Source organism: Amaranthus tricolor, chromosome 14, assembly GCF_026212465.1.
Source record: "Amaranthus tricolor cultivar Red isolate AtriRed21 chromosome 14, ASM2621246v1, whole genome shotgun sequence".
Classification (NCBI taxonomy): Eukaryota; Viridiplantae; Streptophyta; class Magnoliopsida; order Caryophyllales; family Amaranthaceae; genus Amaranthus; species Amaranthus tricolor.
In genome coordinates this window covers 15,228,352-15,242,864 of record NC_080060.1, presented here as the reverse complement: position 1 = coordinate 15,242,864, position 14,513 = coordinate 15,228,352, and the positions used below count along the sequence as shown (strand labels likewise).

General features: G+C 33.4%; 1 protein-coding gene across 2 annotated transcripts; it reads left to right on the top strand.

Moving 5' to 3' along the window:
* Nucleotides 1-301: 301 nt before the first annotated feature.
* On the top strand, nt 302-13,603 carry LOC130799185 (embryogenesis-associated protein EMB8). Of its 2 annotated transcripts, XM_057662292.1 has the most exons (9): nt 302-827; nt 9,165-9,293; nt 9,414-9,545; nt 9,721-9,759; nt 11,806-11,948; nt 12,213-12,310; nt 12,405-12,499; nt 12,899-12,952; nt 13,158-13,603. In XM_057662292.1, exons 1-9 carry the CDS (start codon nt 414-416, stop codon nt 13,371-13,373), a joined length of 1,320 nt encoding a protein of 439 aa, XP_057518275.1. In that variant the 5' UTR covers nt 302-413; the 3' UTR covers nt 13,374-13,603. The 2 variants fall into 2 exon arrangements, with proteins under 2 accessions (XP_057518275.1, XP_057518276.1); XM_057662293.1 differs by lacking the exon at nt 9,721-9,759 and having other exon boundaries at nt 304-827.
* The last annotated feature ends 910 nt before the right edge of the window (nt 13,604-14,513 follow it).

The window sequence follows — 14,513 nt, the reverse complement described above, 5'->3', positions numbered from 1 at the left end:
AGTAGTATTTAAGAAGTGAAGAGGAAACTTTTTTGTTTTATTATTGATGGGATAAACTTTTATGCTAAAAATTTCCCACAAAAAACATAGGTGGATGAGATGAAAATTTAGAAAAAGATTGGTGAGAGAAATAATTTTTCACACCATTGAGAGTGCGCTCTTAGGGAAAAAAATTTCATCTACAAAGCACAAATATCAAGCAGATTCTTGTCTCTAATTGAATGGACCTATAAAAGAAAATAAAAATTAAGAGTATTAAAATAAACTGAATTCGGTATGATAGACGGTTTCATGGGACATTTGAATTGTGATAAACGTGGACAAAAGAACTCCACAAGCTCCTTCATTTCCAGATTTGTTTGAATTGTGATAGGACCCGACTTGAAAACCATGCCCACAAAATCAACCCACCAATGGCCCGTCTCAATTCTCACTTTCTCTTCCATACTAGCTATTTCCCTTCCTCCTTCACCACCATTACCGCACACCACCGCCTCCACGTCACTAGATCCTACGTGGCATCAATGTCAGAAACGGGTACCCGACAGGCTATTCAAGTTCATCCGTCACTCGAAGTTCTTGGAGGTGGTCGCAACAAGTTTTTACCCGCTTTGAAGAAGTATCTGGAGGACCCATACAACCCGTTTCCTCTAATCGGGTCTAACCGACATGTTGAGACCATATTTGCTGCGTTTTATCGGTCTCTTCCAGAAGTTAAGTATAAGCGAGAATGTTTAAGAACTAAAGATGATGGTGCTGTTGCTCTTGATTGGGTTGCTGGCGATCATTCTACACTCCCTCCTCTTTCCTCAATCTTAATTTTGCTGGTAATTTTCTAAAACTATTGTTTTTGTGGTTAATTTGAAGTTTGAATTGCTTAATTTATAAGAAATGCTGATTTGAGTGCTTAAATGAAAAAAATCGGAGCATATAAAAGGTGGGTATCGGAAATAGAATGCTATTACAAATACAAATACAATTACAAAGTACAATAAACAAGCTATATTTGTAAACCCTTGTATATTGGCTATGGAACTCCTTTGATCACCAATGTTGCAACGATGAATGTCGCTCGGGAACTCAATATAAGTTGAAGACGTGTAATTACTTTTCTTTTGTGATATTTCTCTTGCTTGGGATGATAATGAAACTGATAAAAGAGATACAATCTACAACAACAAACCCTTAGCACAAAGAGATTAAGTATTGTGGATGCATTAAGAACTTATAAGAGGTAGAGAATGTTAATTATCTCCCCACTTCATGCAAAAGAGAAGTAATAACAAAGGAAATGTTCTAAGGAAAAAATCAGAAAATCACTTTAAAGGGTGGAATGGCCGTTACACGCCTGCTATATATATAGAGCAATGCATAACCACATGCTTATCTATTAGAATAACTGATAAATGATTAGTTTCCAATCATTACGGGGTGGTTATTAATCATTGGGAATGATTAAAATCATCCTAAGAAACCGAAGAAACCTTCCAAACTGCAAAACAGAGGAATGAAGCCATACGAAGACCCGTCGCTCCTAGGCAACGACTCGTCGCCTAAATAGCGACTCAGCTTTAAGTTCTGCCTTGATTTTGTGATTTTCGTTTTAAGCATATTTCGGACTTAGCTATTATTTCTTATTTGTCCCACTACTAAATGTAGTATGTAGTAAATATAATCTAGGTCTTATATACCCTATATGTCCAACAATCCTTCCCTATTTAAAGTATATTTGGACCTCCTTCTCTTATACAAAATAAGTAAATAATCCCGTTTTATGCATCAACGCTAATGTCCATACGGATTGCATTAACGCCTAGTATAACACACTTCACAAGCGTTTGAGCTAGAATTATATACCTACAGATTTGAATCAACTAGCCCATCCAACCACTTGAAGATGAAAATACACATAAAACCAATAACACAGTCATTGCCTTAACACATTATAATGGCTGTGTCCATATCTATTTTTAAGTTTATCATAGTCGGTATGCCTATCTTGACTACTTGAAGTGGCTAATCGTCAAACTTACATAAGTAGGTTCTCATTATGTATATAGTATCCTTGTGAAAGGATATCCCACCAAGAGCTCTTCAACTCTTGACCTTGAGAATTTTATGGACGACTACCTCATTCATTACTGTCAAAGCAACTATGGGTCATTAATCCTTTTTGCTTACAAAGTATAAAGGAATTACACTATATTGATATTAAGACATGATGCTACTCGTGTGTGAATTGAGCTTTCCTTTTAGCTTTAGTTGACATAATCCAATTGCAATTGACTCTTGTTCAATTAAATCTCTACTCATGGCCTTATGGAAAAAATTAGCCAAATTGAATTTAGTGTTCACATAATCAAGAGTTATACCCATTAGTGATAAGTCCTTGCACTAGGTTGTGACTATAGGCTTTATCCAAAGTCGTTGTGCAATTCGCATGAATTGCCACCAGTGTTATTGGCTTTGTTGATTCTGCGGGCATAGTGGAATCGGCTATACATGTTTTTTTCTATGAAGACTAAGAAATGGCACCGCCGCTATAAACAAAAACCCAACCACTAGTTGAAGAGTTATCCTCTTCATTAGTGATCCAACTAGCATCGAAATAACCTTTCAAAACCGGAGGTTCACCACTGTAAGTTATACCCAACAAGTATCTTTATACTCTCGTTATCTCCACCTAATGATGGGCACTCGTGTTGCTTGTAAATCTATTTAGTTTACCAACCGCAAATGCTTTGTTCGGCCTAGCACATGTCATGGCATACATCAAAGATCCTATGACCTTTGAATACTCCAAATTTGAAATTGGTTGTCTGGTATGTTTACTGAACTTCATACCCGGTTCCATGGGATGTGAGACTGGAGTCATGTCTAGCATGCTATACCTTTTAAGCACTTTCTCAATATAATGAGCTTGACTTTGCTTAATCCGACTACCATCTCTTATGATCTTAATGCCTAAGATCATATCGGCCTTTCCCATATCTCTTCATTTAAAAGGATCTAGACAAAAAGTCTTTTATCTCTTGGACTTGTACTAAATTAGTACCAAAGATGAGCATGTCATCTATATATAAGCATATAATATCTCCATTTCATTGGTTATCAAATTTGCTGTATATGCACTTAGCAGCTTGATTCAATTTAAATCCAAAAGACAATATCGTTGCATCAAACTTTTGATGCCATTGTTTCGGTGTTTGTTTAAGTACATATGATGACTTAACAAGTTTATACACCTTGTTTTCTTCTCCTTTCAAAACAAACCCTTCGGGTTTTTCACATATACTTCCTCATCTAGCTCCTTATATAGAAATGCGATCTTAACATCCATTTGATGGAATCTCTAAACGATATATTATAGCTAGAGCTGACAACAATCTAATGGTGGTTGTCCTTGTAACAGGTGCATATGTATCGAAATGATCGATACATAGCTTTTGTCTGAAGCCTTGTGCCACTAAACAAGCCTTGAACTTATCAATAGTTCCATTAATCTTAATGTTCTTGCGAAAAATCCACTTGCAACCAATTGGTTTACAGGTTGGAGGAAGATCCACTAATACCCAAGTATTATTTCCAATGATGGATTGCATCTCATCATCTATCGCCTCTTTCCATAAGGCATTGTCTTGTGATGCCATTGCATCACTATAAGTCAATGGGTCACCTTCCACATTAAGCAAATATGGAACACTAGAAGAAGTTATATTTCTAATACTTTCGATCGAAAGCTTTTAACTTTCCGTTGCCTTTTACTCCTTTTAGGAATAAACTCAACATTTTTATGTTCATCTAGTTGTTGATTGTCATCAACTTGTGGAGGGGTCTCTTGTTAATCATCATCAACATTTTCCTCGGTACTTATTTGTAGATTTCTTTGTCTACTTAATGAGAATCTATTCTTATCAAATATAGCATCCTTAGACTCAAAAATTAAATGAATCGATATGCAGTCATTTTGTTTTATTACATAGATTCTATAAGTACTAGATGCACTCAATTCCTAGTTCACCGAATTTCTTTCTCTTATTGCCAGACAACCTTACAATAGCCCTACAATCCCAAAGCTTAAGATAATTTAAGTTTGACTTTCTTTTTTACCAAAGTTTATAAGGAGTCTCCTTATAGGTTCTAGATGAAGCCCGGTTAAGAATAGTAACAAGCTGTTAACATTGCTTCATCCCAAAATCTTTCACCAATTAGAGTAGGATAACATGGAATTCACCATCTCTTGTAGAGTGGACTTTCCTCCCCGCCACACCATTTGATTGTGGTGCGCGTTCGGCGCTTGTTTCATGTATAATGGCCATAGCTTGGAAATATATGGGATCATAGTATTCCCTATTGAAGGTGTACTATGAAAATCACACAAATCACTAAATACCAAGTCTAGAATTTTAGATTTCCTAAACACTTCTGAAAGGTGTTCTAGTGATCTTGCTTAGCATACATGTCTTACATAGTATTCCCTATTGAAGGTGTACTGTGATTGTTAAGAGCAAAAAGTTATTAAATCATGCTTTGACATAAAGGAAACTTTGTCAAAATTAACATGCCCCAACCTTAAATGCCACAAATAGTGTAAATCATCACATACATTACTTAAAACATCAACATTACAAAACAATGTTTAGGATTACAAACTACAGAAAGTTTAAACAAATTACATTATAAATAAGTACAACCTATGAGTAAGTTACTTTTAGAGATAATACACCTGTTTGCTTCAAAACAAAAGTTTGTAGCCCAATCGATTCAAAAGTGAACCCGAGACAAGGTTCCAGGCCCGGCCCTAAGGGTAGGCAAGGAGTGCCACTGCTTAGGGCCATCACTAAAAGGGCCCAAATCTTATTTCTGGGGGTATATTAATTACATATATAAAGAAAATCGTAACTTCTCTTATATAGCACTTCTAATATTCTAATATTATAGAATCACGCTTCTTTTTTCGAAATAGTTAAGTCACTTACAATTCCCTAAATTAGCTCTAGTCATAATGGCAGTTTCAATAGTTTCCATATGTATAATTACAATTCCCTAAATTAACTCTAGTCATAAAGTTATGAAAAGAGAAAAACCAAGGACAATGAATTACTCCTGCTGTAATTCGACATTTGCCATGATTCTCAAATGATGTCTAAATGCGTTATCTTTAACTACACTATCAAAAGAGGGAGATTTGATTTGTAATTTGATGTGCATTTTTCACCGCTTCTATGATAAAGGTTGCTCTTTGAATCCTTGTAGGCTTGAAAATAAAAGTTTTTGCAACTCTAGATTTCTTCTACTATTCTTTTCTCTTTTTCTTTTTATATTTTTGGTTCTAGTTTAATGTTAAAGTATTGATCATTTCTAAATTAAAACTAATATATTAAAGAATATTTAATTTTCATTTCTTTAAATGATAACAATACTGTTCCGCTTAAAATAATTTGGAGTTTATTTTTTTTGGAAATTATATTATGGACCTACTGTGGTACGTAATTAATTATTAAGAAATTTTTAAAAAACTAAAAGAAACATTCATACATTCATATTCAAGTTGGATGTTAGAAAAATATATTTTTTTGGTAAATTAAAAAAATTAAATCTACTAAATCAATTTTATTTTTTATAATAGTATTAAGATGTGAGAGTTTTTAAAGTGTTAATCTTTATATGTAATAGTAGTGATTTTATTACTCTTATATAACTATTGTGAAGGGCCTTTATTTGTTATTTCGCCTAGGGCCCCAAAAAGGTCAGGATCGGGGCTGTAGGGTTCCTACTATTGTCGGGTGCATAGTTCACATCTCTCAACACCAAGAGATTTGCCGACGTAAACAAAAGTTACTTGTCCCTTAGCATGGACCTTAATGGATATATTGTTCCCCATGTAGAGATACTCCCCATCAACGACCTTATGGAAGGTTTTGAACAATTGTTTATTTTTGCACACATGCCTGGTTGCTCCCAAATCTATATACCAAGATAAAGGATCATCCTGCACAATGCTAGGATTAGTATTTATTAAACAAATATCAAAAACAAAATGTTTATTCAATAATGAATGATCACCTTTAGGAGAGAGGTCCTACAATGAGGAACTATCTAGGGAGTGATCTAATACACCTATCTGAGTTAACAAATTTACAAAGAATACAAGAGGTGGCCAGGGAGAGAAACCTATCTTAGTTAACAAATTCACAAAAAATAAAAGACTCGATTATTGTGTAATAGGTCGTGGCAGGATGATTGTTTTTAATCCTTTTTATATGTTCTAAGTGGTTTATTTATATGTTGATTAAGTTTCGTATTTGCTAAGTATTCTACATAGATTCAAATAAATTTCGAGTTAAAAATATTTTGACATTACTGTACATTTTAATGGACATTGCATATACTTTATTGAACAAGGATTATAATTTTGTTTGAATTAGTTTTAAATTTGAATTTTCATTTTCATATGTTGCACATTATTGAATTTCTTAAGTTTTTAATGTAGCGTTAAAATGAAAATAAACTAGTGGATTGCCATTCTTACATATACATCTTAATAAGTAAACATTACAAACTAGATGCATAATTTAAAATACTAAAAATTTGTTTGACTTAATCCTTATTTGTGAAATTAATACCATAAGGAACTACAAGGAGACTTTTGACTAATGGATAAGGGGGATAAACATTTAGATTTAATGATCACAATATACCCAGAAATTCATTATAGGATCGTGCGAAGATTGTCCCAAATCTCTCCTATGTCTTTGAAATATTTGAGCATATTGTTCTTCACCAATCGATGATGGTTGTGCTTGAAATCTACCACTCGGTTGCCTAGAAGAATAAGATTCACCAAATCATATCATAATTTTTCTACATAGAGTAAACAATATCTTGCATAAACATAAATCTCATCAAGTATAAACATTTGCATTATATTATGGAAATGTATCTTATCAAAAACCCCATAAAATTCAATATGGGTTTTTAAAATAACCACTGAATGGTTTTGTTTCAATCCTTCTTGAGTAAAGTAAATATAACTTAAAAGAGTGTTCAAGATTATTCATAACCACTAGAATGTAATCCATTAGTTTATAAAATCATTATGACAAAAGATTTCATAAAACATATTTTCCTCAAATATTTTGCAATTTTGTCGATAATTAAATCAGTAATTGATTCAAAAAATACATAAAATTCTCCAACAAGGCTCAAATTAAATAAGTCATCATGATATATTATTTAGAATGATTTTAAGGCTTTCTCATTAGATTATATTGGTTATCCCAATTTGTAATTATTTTCGTAATAGAATTACTTAAGTGACCTCTATAATTAAGTTGGCAAAGTTAAGCTTGCGCTTGATTATACCAAGACTCAGTAGTCTTTGCCTTCATAGTTTAGGGCGGTTACATTGTCGTAATCAAAAATTGTGTTTGGGTTTAGCTCCTTTTTTTCTTCAACTTTGCGAGTAGGTGGAGGGCATGGATACGTACCATCAATGTATTTCAAAAGATCATGTCCAACAAGCATGGGTTTGGTTTTGGGTTTCCATGATTAGTGGATGGCAGGGGTGAGTTTTTATGATATAATGTAGGTTGATGAAGAGTAAAGGTTGGAAAGGGTTGGTGGTGTAACGAATGGCTGCCATGGTTGATGAGAAAAAGAGGTTTTTGTGTTGGCGGATCTAGATATTGATACCATATTGAGAGAATGTATATGAAGCTGTATATTGTTGATACAAAGTGACGGTTTTGAATACAAGAACGAAAAAGCTATTAAAGGAAGACAAGATAATTTCTACTAGTGGCGGATCTAGAGTTCGGAGTCCCAGGGAGCACGAGTTAATGGACCAAATTTCGATAGCGTTTCGTTTGTAAAATTAACAACTAATGTTTTTTATTTTTGCAAATGACAAGTAGAAGCACAATAAATTTATCAAAATTATGATCTTATTCTTAAAGTGTTTCTCGTAGTTAAGTAGTGTTTTTGAATAAAAAAATGATAGTAAATAAGATCTATCTTAATCATATGCATTACCTGAATTAATAACAGTTTGAACTTATTTATTAAATTCATTCCTCTTTATTCAAAATATTGCAACTAGAGAAATATTAAATATACTTTAAAAATAATCTGTATGCTGTAAATAAATAGTGGATTGATCTATTATAGTGCACATTTTTTATCGAGGCCGTCTCACCATGAGACAGTTTCAATTTGGTCAGGCTAAACTATTTAAAAAAACGCTTCTTGTACAAGTTTGAATTTAGTTTTCGTTGCTTGTTTTTATGTTTTTTACTAATGGGCTGCTTGTATGGGCCCCTCTCACGGTGAGACAGTTTCACACAAGTAAACTTGCTAAAAGATATATCATTAAAGGATATGGAACAAAATAAATCAACTAACCTAATGAAAAGTAGGACAAAATAAATAAATAAGACAAAATTGCTAAAATGATGGAGTATTTTATCATTAAAAGACATCAATATTAATTTTATACTTTTACCCTTACCAATAGAAAAGTTTACTTTGAAATTTATTTTAAAAACGCCTACGGGCACGTGTCCCCATAGGCCCCCACCTACGTCCGCCACTGATTTCTACGATTGACTTACCTAACAACGAACAACTATTTAGGTAGTGAAATAATACAATTATTGTATTCTACAAATATACGATTTACAAAAAATAAAATCATTAACAACAACAATGCCTAAGTCTTAATTCCAATAAATTGGGGTGGGCTACATGACCTAATATATTTGTTCCAATGATCGTGCACATTTATTCTTCACAAAGAATAAAAATCAGAATAGTCAAAATTTTTAGCAACAGTTAAAGGAAAATTTGGTATTCACAAAGAATAAAAATCAGAATAGACAGAATCAGAATTGTCAAAACAAACTCTAAAGTGACAACATCACGTAACTACCCCAATGTTAAGTGGCTCTCGCCGAGGTTGGCTTTTGAGATATGATGTATGCAACATTACACTTGTAATAACAAAGAAGTTGTTTTTGGTTTACCTTTAATTACAACTTTAACTACCCCTCATATTTCGATTATTTTCTTTCCAGTACTGTTGCATTATGTATTCTGTATTTGATTGTTTTTTTCAATTGATAGACAACAATATCTGGAGTAACTTATAAATAGATATTTTGTAGCCAGGACTTACAGGAGGCAGTGGTGATACTTATGTAAGACATATGTTGATTAGGGCCAGGCAGCTCGGCTGGAGAGTGGTCGTCTTCAACAGTCGTGGCTGTGCTAACAGCCCCGTTACTACACCTCAGGTATATATCTCTTGCTCATCACCTTCACCAATCATCTACCACTCACGAAAAAGAAAGAAAGATGGAGAGGAAAACATTGACAGCTCAATTTTAAAAGGATTCTGGCGTTGATATGAACAGTTCTATTCAGCTTCTTTCACTGGGGATCTTTCAGAAGTTATTGCACATGTCAGTGGGAGATATCCTAAAGCCAACTTATATGCTGTTGGCTGGTCTCTTGGAGCTAATATTCTTGTACGTTACCTAGGTGAGGTATGGTTTTTTTTCAATCTCCATTAAATGGCTAACATGTAGCTTGCTAAGTTACCACCAATGTTAGCATGCAATACAATCTTACCATTTTGCAAAATTCTGTAACATTTCGGAATTGCAAGTGCTCAAGAGTATTGTGTATAGCACATTTCAAAAAGAGTATTGTGTATTGCAGCGTCCATGGGAGAATGTAGAGTTTCTCGAAGGGCAATATGTATGTTGCCATTGCCATGCCAGTTGTTACAATTGATTGCCAAAAGACTGATGAGATAATACTCTCCACCTTTTGTCCCATTCATTTTGTTTGTTTTCTAAATTTCAGTTCAATGGTTGCAACTGTGCGTGATGTGCCTTTGTTATGCAACTGTTTTGACCAGAAATCTTTTGATCAAAATTTTTTTAGATGTTTGTTGTTCCCCAAAAGAACTTCATGTTTTGCTTGCTTCCCTCTTTAATTTGTCAACGTTCAACTTTTTTGAGACTGACTAGGACAGAATTGACTAAGGTTATCTTCATTCTGTCTGGACTATGGAGTAGTGGGGACTGTCACATTGTTGCAATCATCATTACTACAGAAAACTTATGGTTAGCAGAAAATTCCTTATAATAGGTGTCTCCTTTTCCCCTTCTCTCCATCACTGCATTTGAGCAGAAGGGTAAGTTTGGTAGTCCAAACGTGGTTTGCTTCTATGTTAACGAATTTGACATTGTATGGGATGCTTCAAAAATAAAACCCTCAAACTTCATAATAACTGACGATTCTAATGCCAAATGAAAATTTAAAGCCTATATATACTTGCCTTCTTAGCCTACTTTGCTTATCTGATATGCGTGCATAGAGATTTTTCGAGAAACCTCTAATTTTGGGTGCCTCTGTCTTAAACATTAGAAATCATGGAGTTCAAACCATAAAACAAGATCGACTATTTTAAGAAATGATCATACACGAGCTTTTTCAAATCGATCAAATAATACAAGAATAACTAATAATGATCTAATCTTCATAAAAATGTGTTTGATCATGATAATGCTGTAGGTCATGATATGATAACTGATGCAAATAATTGATGTCCTTAAAAGGGAATATGGTGATAGTACTGAAGCAAAGATAATTTTGAAGAAACTGCTAATAATTTCTGACATCGAAAAATAACAAGGACAATTGACTGTTCCAGAAAAGGATGTTGTCCCATTTCTAATGTAAACAACATAACATCCTTTCCCGGAGTTGCCAATTGTCCTTGTTTGTCGATGTTGGAAACTGTTACCTCCTTCAGAAATATCTTTGCCTTAGTATTATAACCATATTACCTCTTAAGGAAGTTAATTATTTGCGTTAGTTGACACATTCCGATGATGACCCTAATCTATATTAGTTATTCGAGCTGTATCATTTGTTGGATTTGAAAAAGCCCATTGTGTATGATCGTTTCTTGAAAGGAAATATTTGATCTTGGTTTAGAGTTTTGAACTATCTAATTTGTAATATTTAAGAAAGAGTTGCTTGAAATTTGAGGTTTCTCTTATCTGCACACAAAGTACATCAGAGAAACATTAAATTGTGCCTGTTTCTTAAACATTAGTCAGTACAGAGTTCAAAACCTTAAACCATGATTGGCCGCTCCCTTTTAAGAAACAATAAAAAACAAGAGCTTTTACATATCAATCAAATGATATAGCTCCAGTAACTAATATTGATCTGTTCTTCATCAAAATGTAATGCTGTAGGTTGCGATATACTTCTTATGCAGATAAATGACTTTCTTAAAAGGGAAAATGGTAATAATACTGACACAAATATAATTCTGAAGAAGGAGCTAACAAATTCTGCCGTCAACAAGGGACAAGGACCGTTGGCTTTTCCAGAAAAGGATATTGTTTTGTTTGGGGTTTTGAACTCCACAATTTTTAATGTGTAGGAATTCAGGTTCTTATTTATCAAACATTAGAAATTATGGAGTTCAAATAGCGTTTGTTGTTTGTCATTTCTGGGTATGATTTTTGTGTATGATTATTATTTCACTATGTTAATTTTCATTTGGAATTTGGATGGAGGGTCTAATTGCTAGTGTTAAGATCAGGAAGGTTTCTTACTTTAGAGCTTGATATAGTATCCTTTGCTTGCTGTTTTGTTGCCTCTGTTGCATTAGGCAACATCAATCTAAGGAATTCCACCATTTTGTGTCCTCCATTGATTTTAATTCTTTATTTTTGTGGTTTTAGTTGCTCACCCTCTACTCACTGTGCTATTCTTTTATAGGAATCCCATAATTGCTGCCTTGCTGGAGCTGTGTCCCTGTGTAACCCGTTCAATCTGCCAATTGCAGATGAGAACTTTCACAAGGGCTTTAATAATATTTATGATAAAGCACTAGCGAACAGCCTTCGGAAAATATTCAAGCAGTAAAGACAACCTTCAACTTTTTGACAGTTTCTGTATTGTCATATTTTCTCAGATGGGGTTGGATTAACGTTTGCGAAACCAAATTTGATGTCAATGTAATATTGTTATTGGTTCATCGTGGCCTATATTACGGTGACGGTTTCCTCATAAACCCTTACAATATAGTAGCAATGCGTTGATGCAGCTGATATTTTGTACTTTAGCTGCTTCTTTTCTTTTGTGATTGAGATCTCTTTAATAAGACCAGTTTGCTTGCTACTCAGGCATGTCACTCTCTTTGAAGACATTGGTGGAGAGTATAACATACCAATGGCTGCAAATTGCAAGACTGTAAAGGAGTTTGATGAAGCCCTGACTCGAGGTCAATGCAATTCTCATCAAATTTAAGGTCCTGTATTGCAATTTGTCATCGTAGTCGACTACGCCTAACTTTCTTTTCTATCTACATTTTGCAGTATCTTTTGGGTTCAAATCAGCTGATGACTACTATTCACATTCAAGTAGTTCAGATTCAGTTAAACATGTTTGTGTTCCATTGCTTTGTATACAGGTAATTATCTTGTTTAATGGCCAAGACGCTTGATTCCTGCGATTGATATTCTTGTTAATGCATGTTCGTGTCGAGCATTGAAATAATTTTGTTTTTAAGCAAGTCAACAATTTTATGTTTACGTGGTATAATTAAATAGTTGTATTGACTGCAAATTACTGCAAGTAAAAGCATGTTAGTTTACAGCATATAACAGTAGATAGACTTACATTGACGGTGATAAAGTGGCGTACTTAGAAAAATATATTCTTTATTCCCAACAAAATATACGAGTTTGATGAATTGGAATTCATTTTATGGTGTTGGGGAAATGGAATGGGCAAGTAAAAGAAGGATTATTCTTTACTGTAACGGAGTCCAGAGAAACAATCTTAAGAATCTGCTTTGAATGTTATGCAGGCTGCTAATGATCCCATTGCTCCAGCTTCTGGTATACCTAGCAAAGACATTGAGGTTTGTGTTTTTGCTAAATGCATAGTAATTATTATTATTATTATTATTATTATTATTATTATTATTATTATTATCTATTATTCCAATGCTTTAAGGTAAAAGAAAAAGAACGGACATCCTGCCATTTTCTTACTTTATTTTCTTACATTCATACATATTCATAAATTCTTTTTACATTATTTTCTTACTTTTCTTTCTCCTTCAGGAAAATGACAACTGTCTATTAGTTGTAACCCCAAAGGGCGGTCATTTGGGGTGGGTTGCAGGGAAGGAAGCACCATTCGGAGCACCATGGACAGATCCATGCGTGATGGACTTTTTACAGCATCTGGAAAAAAGATCATCCGGAGCTTCATTGTCGTCTAGCCAATTAAACGGAGCCCCAACATATAATGAGGAAATGCTTGCTGCAGAAGTGTAGCTGATTGTGCATAACTCTTATAATATCCATCATTCCAATTGTTTGGATGCCTCAAAATGTAGATAGTCCAATTCTTAGCTGAAACTTCTCTCGGGAAACTCCATAGAAGCCTACAATTGATTGTATTCTTAGCTTAAAATGAAACATCAAATACCATTAAATACCAAATTATATATGTATTTCTATTTGAAATGTGTTTCTCTTCCAAACAAAGTAAAATCATTTCTGCATTACATTACTACAATGCTACAATTGGCTCTCTCATTATATACTCTCTCCTATTCAGCTTATGTGTCCTATTTCTTTTTATGGTCAATCACCTTAATTGTCCCATTTCTATTTTTGTTATGGATTTTTGACTTTTATGTTCTTAGTAACTTTATCCTATTTTCAATTATAACCTCCATTACTCATACTAGTTTTCCTCCCTTACATTAAAAAAACCCCTAATACCACTCTCTTTCCTATCCTTAGGGTTCCACTTTTGACTCTCCTTAAAATTCTTAAAAAGTCAAATGAGACTCCTAAGGTGAATAGGAGGGAGTAATCAATTAACATTGTTGCTTAGCTCGATTGCGTATCTGCTTTAGAATATGTGGAATCATGAGTTTCAATCTAAGATTTTAACTCTTCCACCACAACTCGAAACTTTTGTTTAAAATGGTTCTTGTTTGTGAAAAGGACACCACTTTAATAAAGGACAGAAAAAGAAAATAAACATAGAAAAATAATATTATACACCTTATGTTCTATCTTGTTATTTGCTAATTTGTCTTTCATGATTATATTTATTATTTTGACCAATGGTAACTCTAAATCTATGACACTATATTTTTACAAAAATTACTTTTGTAAGAAGATATTTTCATGGAAAATATTCAATTACTCATTAATCACATAATTCAAAATAATTTTAAATATAATAATTATCAAAGTTATAGTATAATATTAACTATAAAAGTTAAAGAATTAACAACAAAAGAAAAGCAAGCAAAAGCTATTTATATTTTACATCATGATACATGTTCTATCATGTCACCTAAATATTTTTTTACGACTTAAAAAGTTTTCTAATAACAAAACTAAAATAGAAACAGTAAGAAAGCCTACCCAACCCCTTTTTGTTTCGGCTATTCTTGT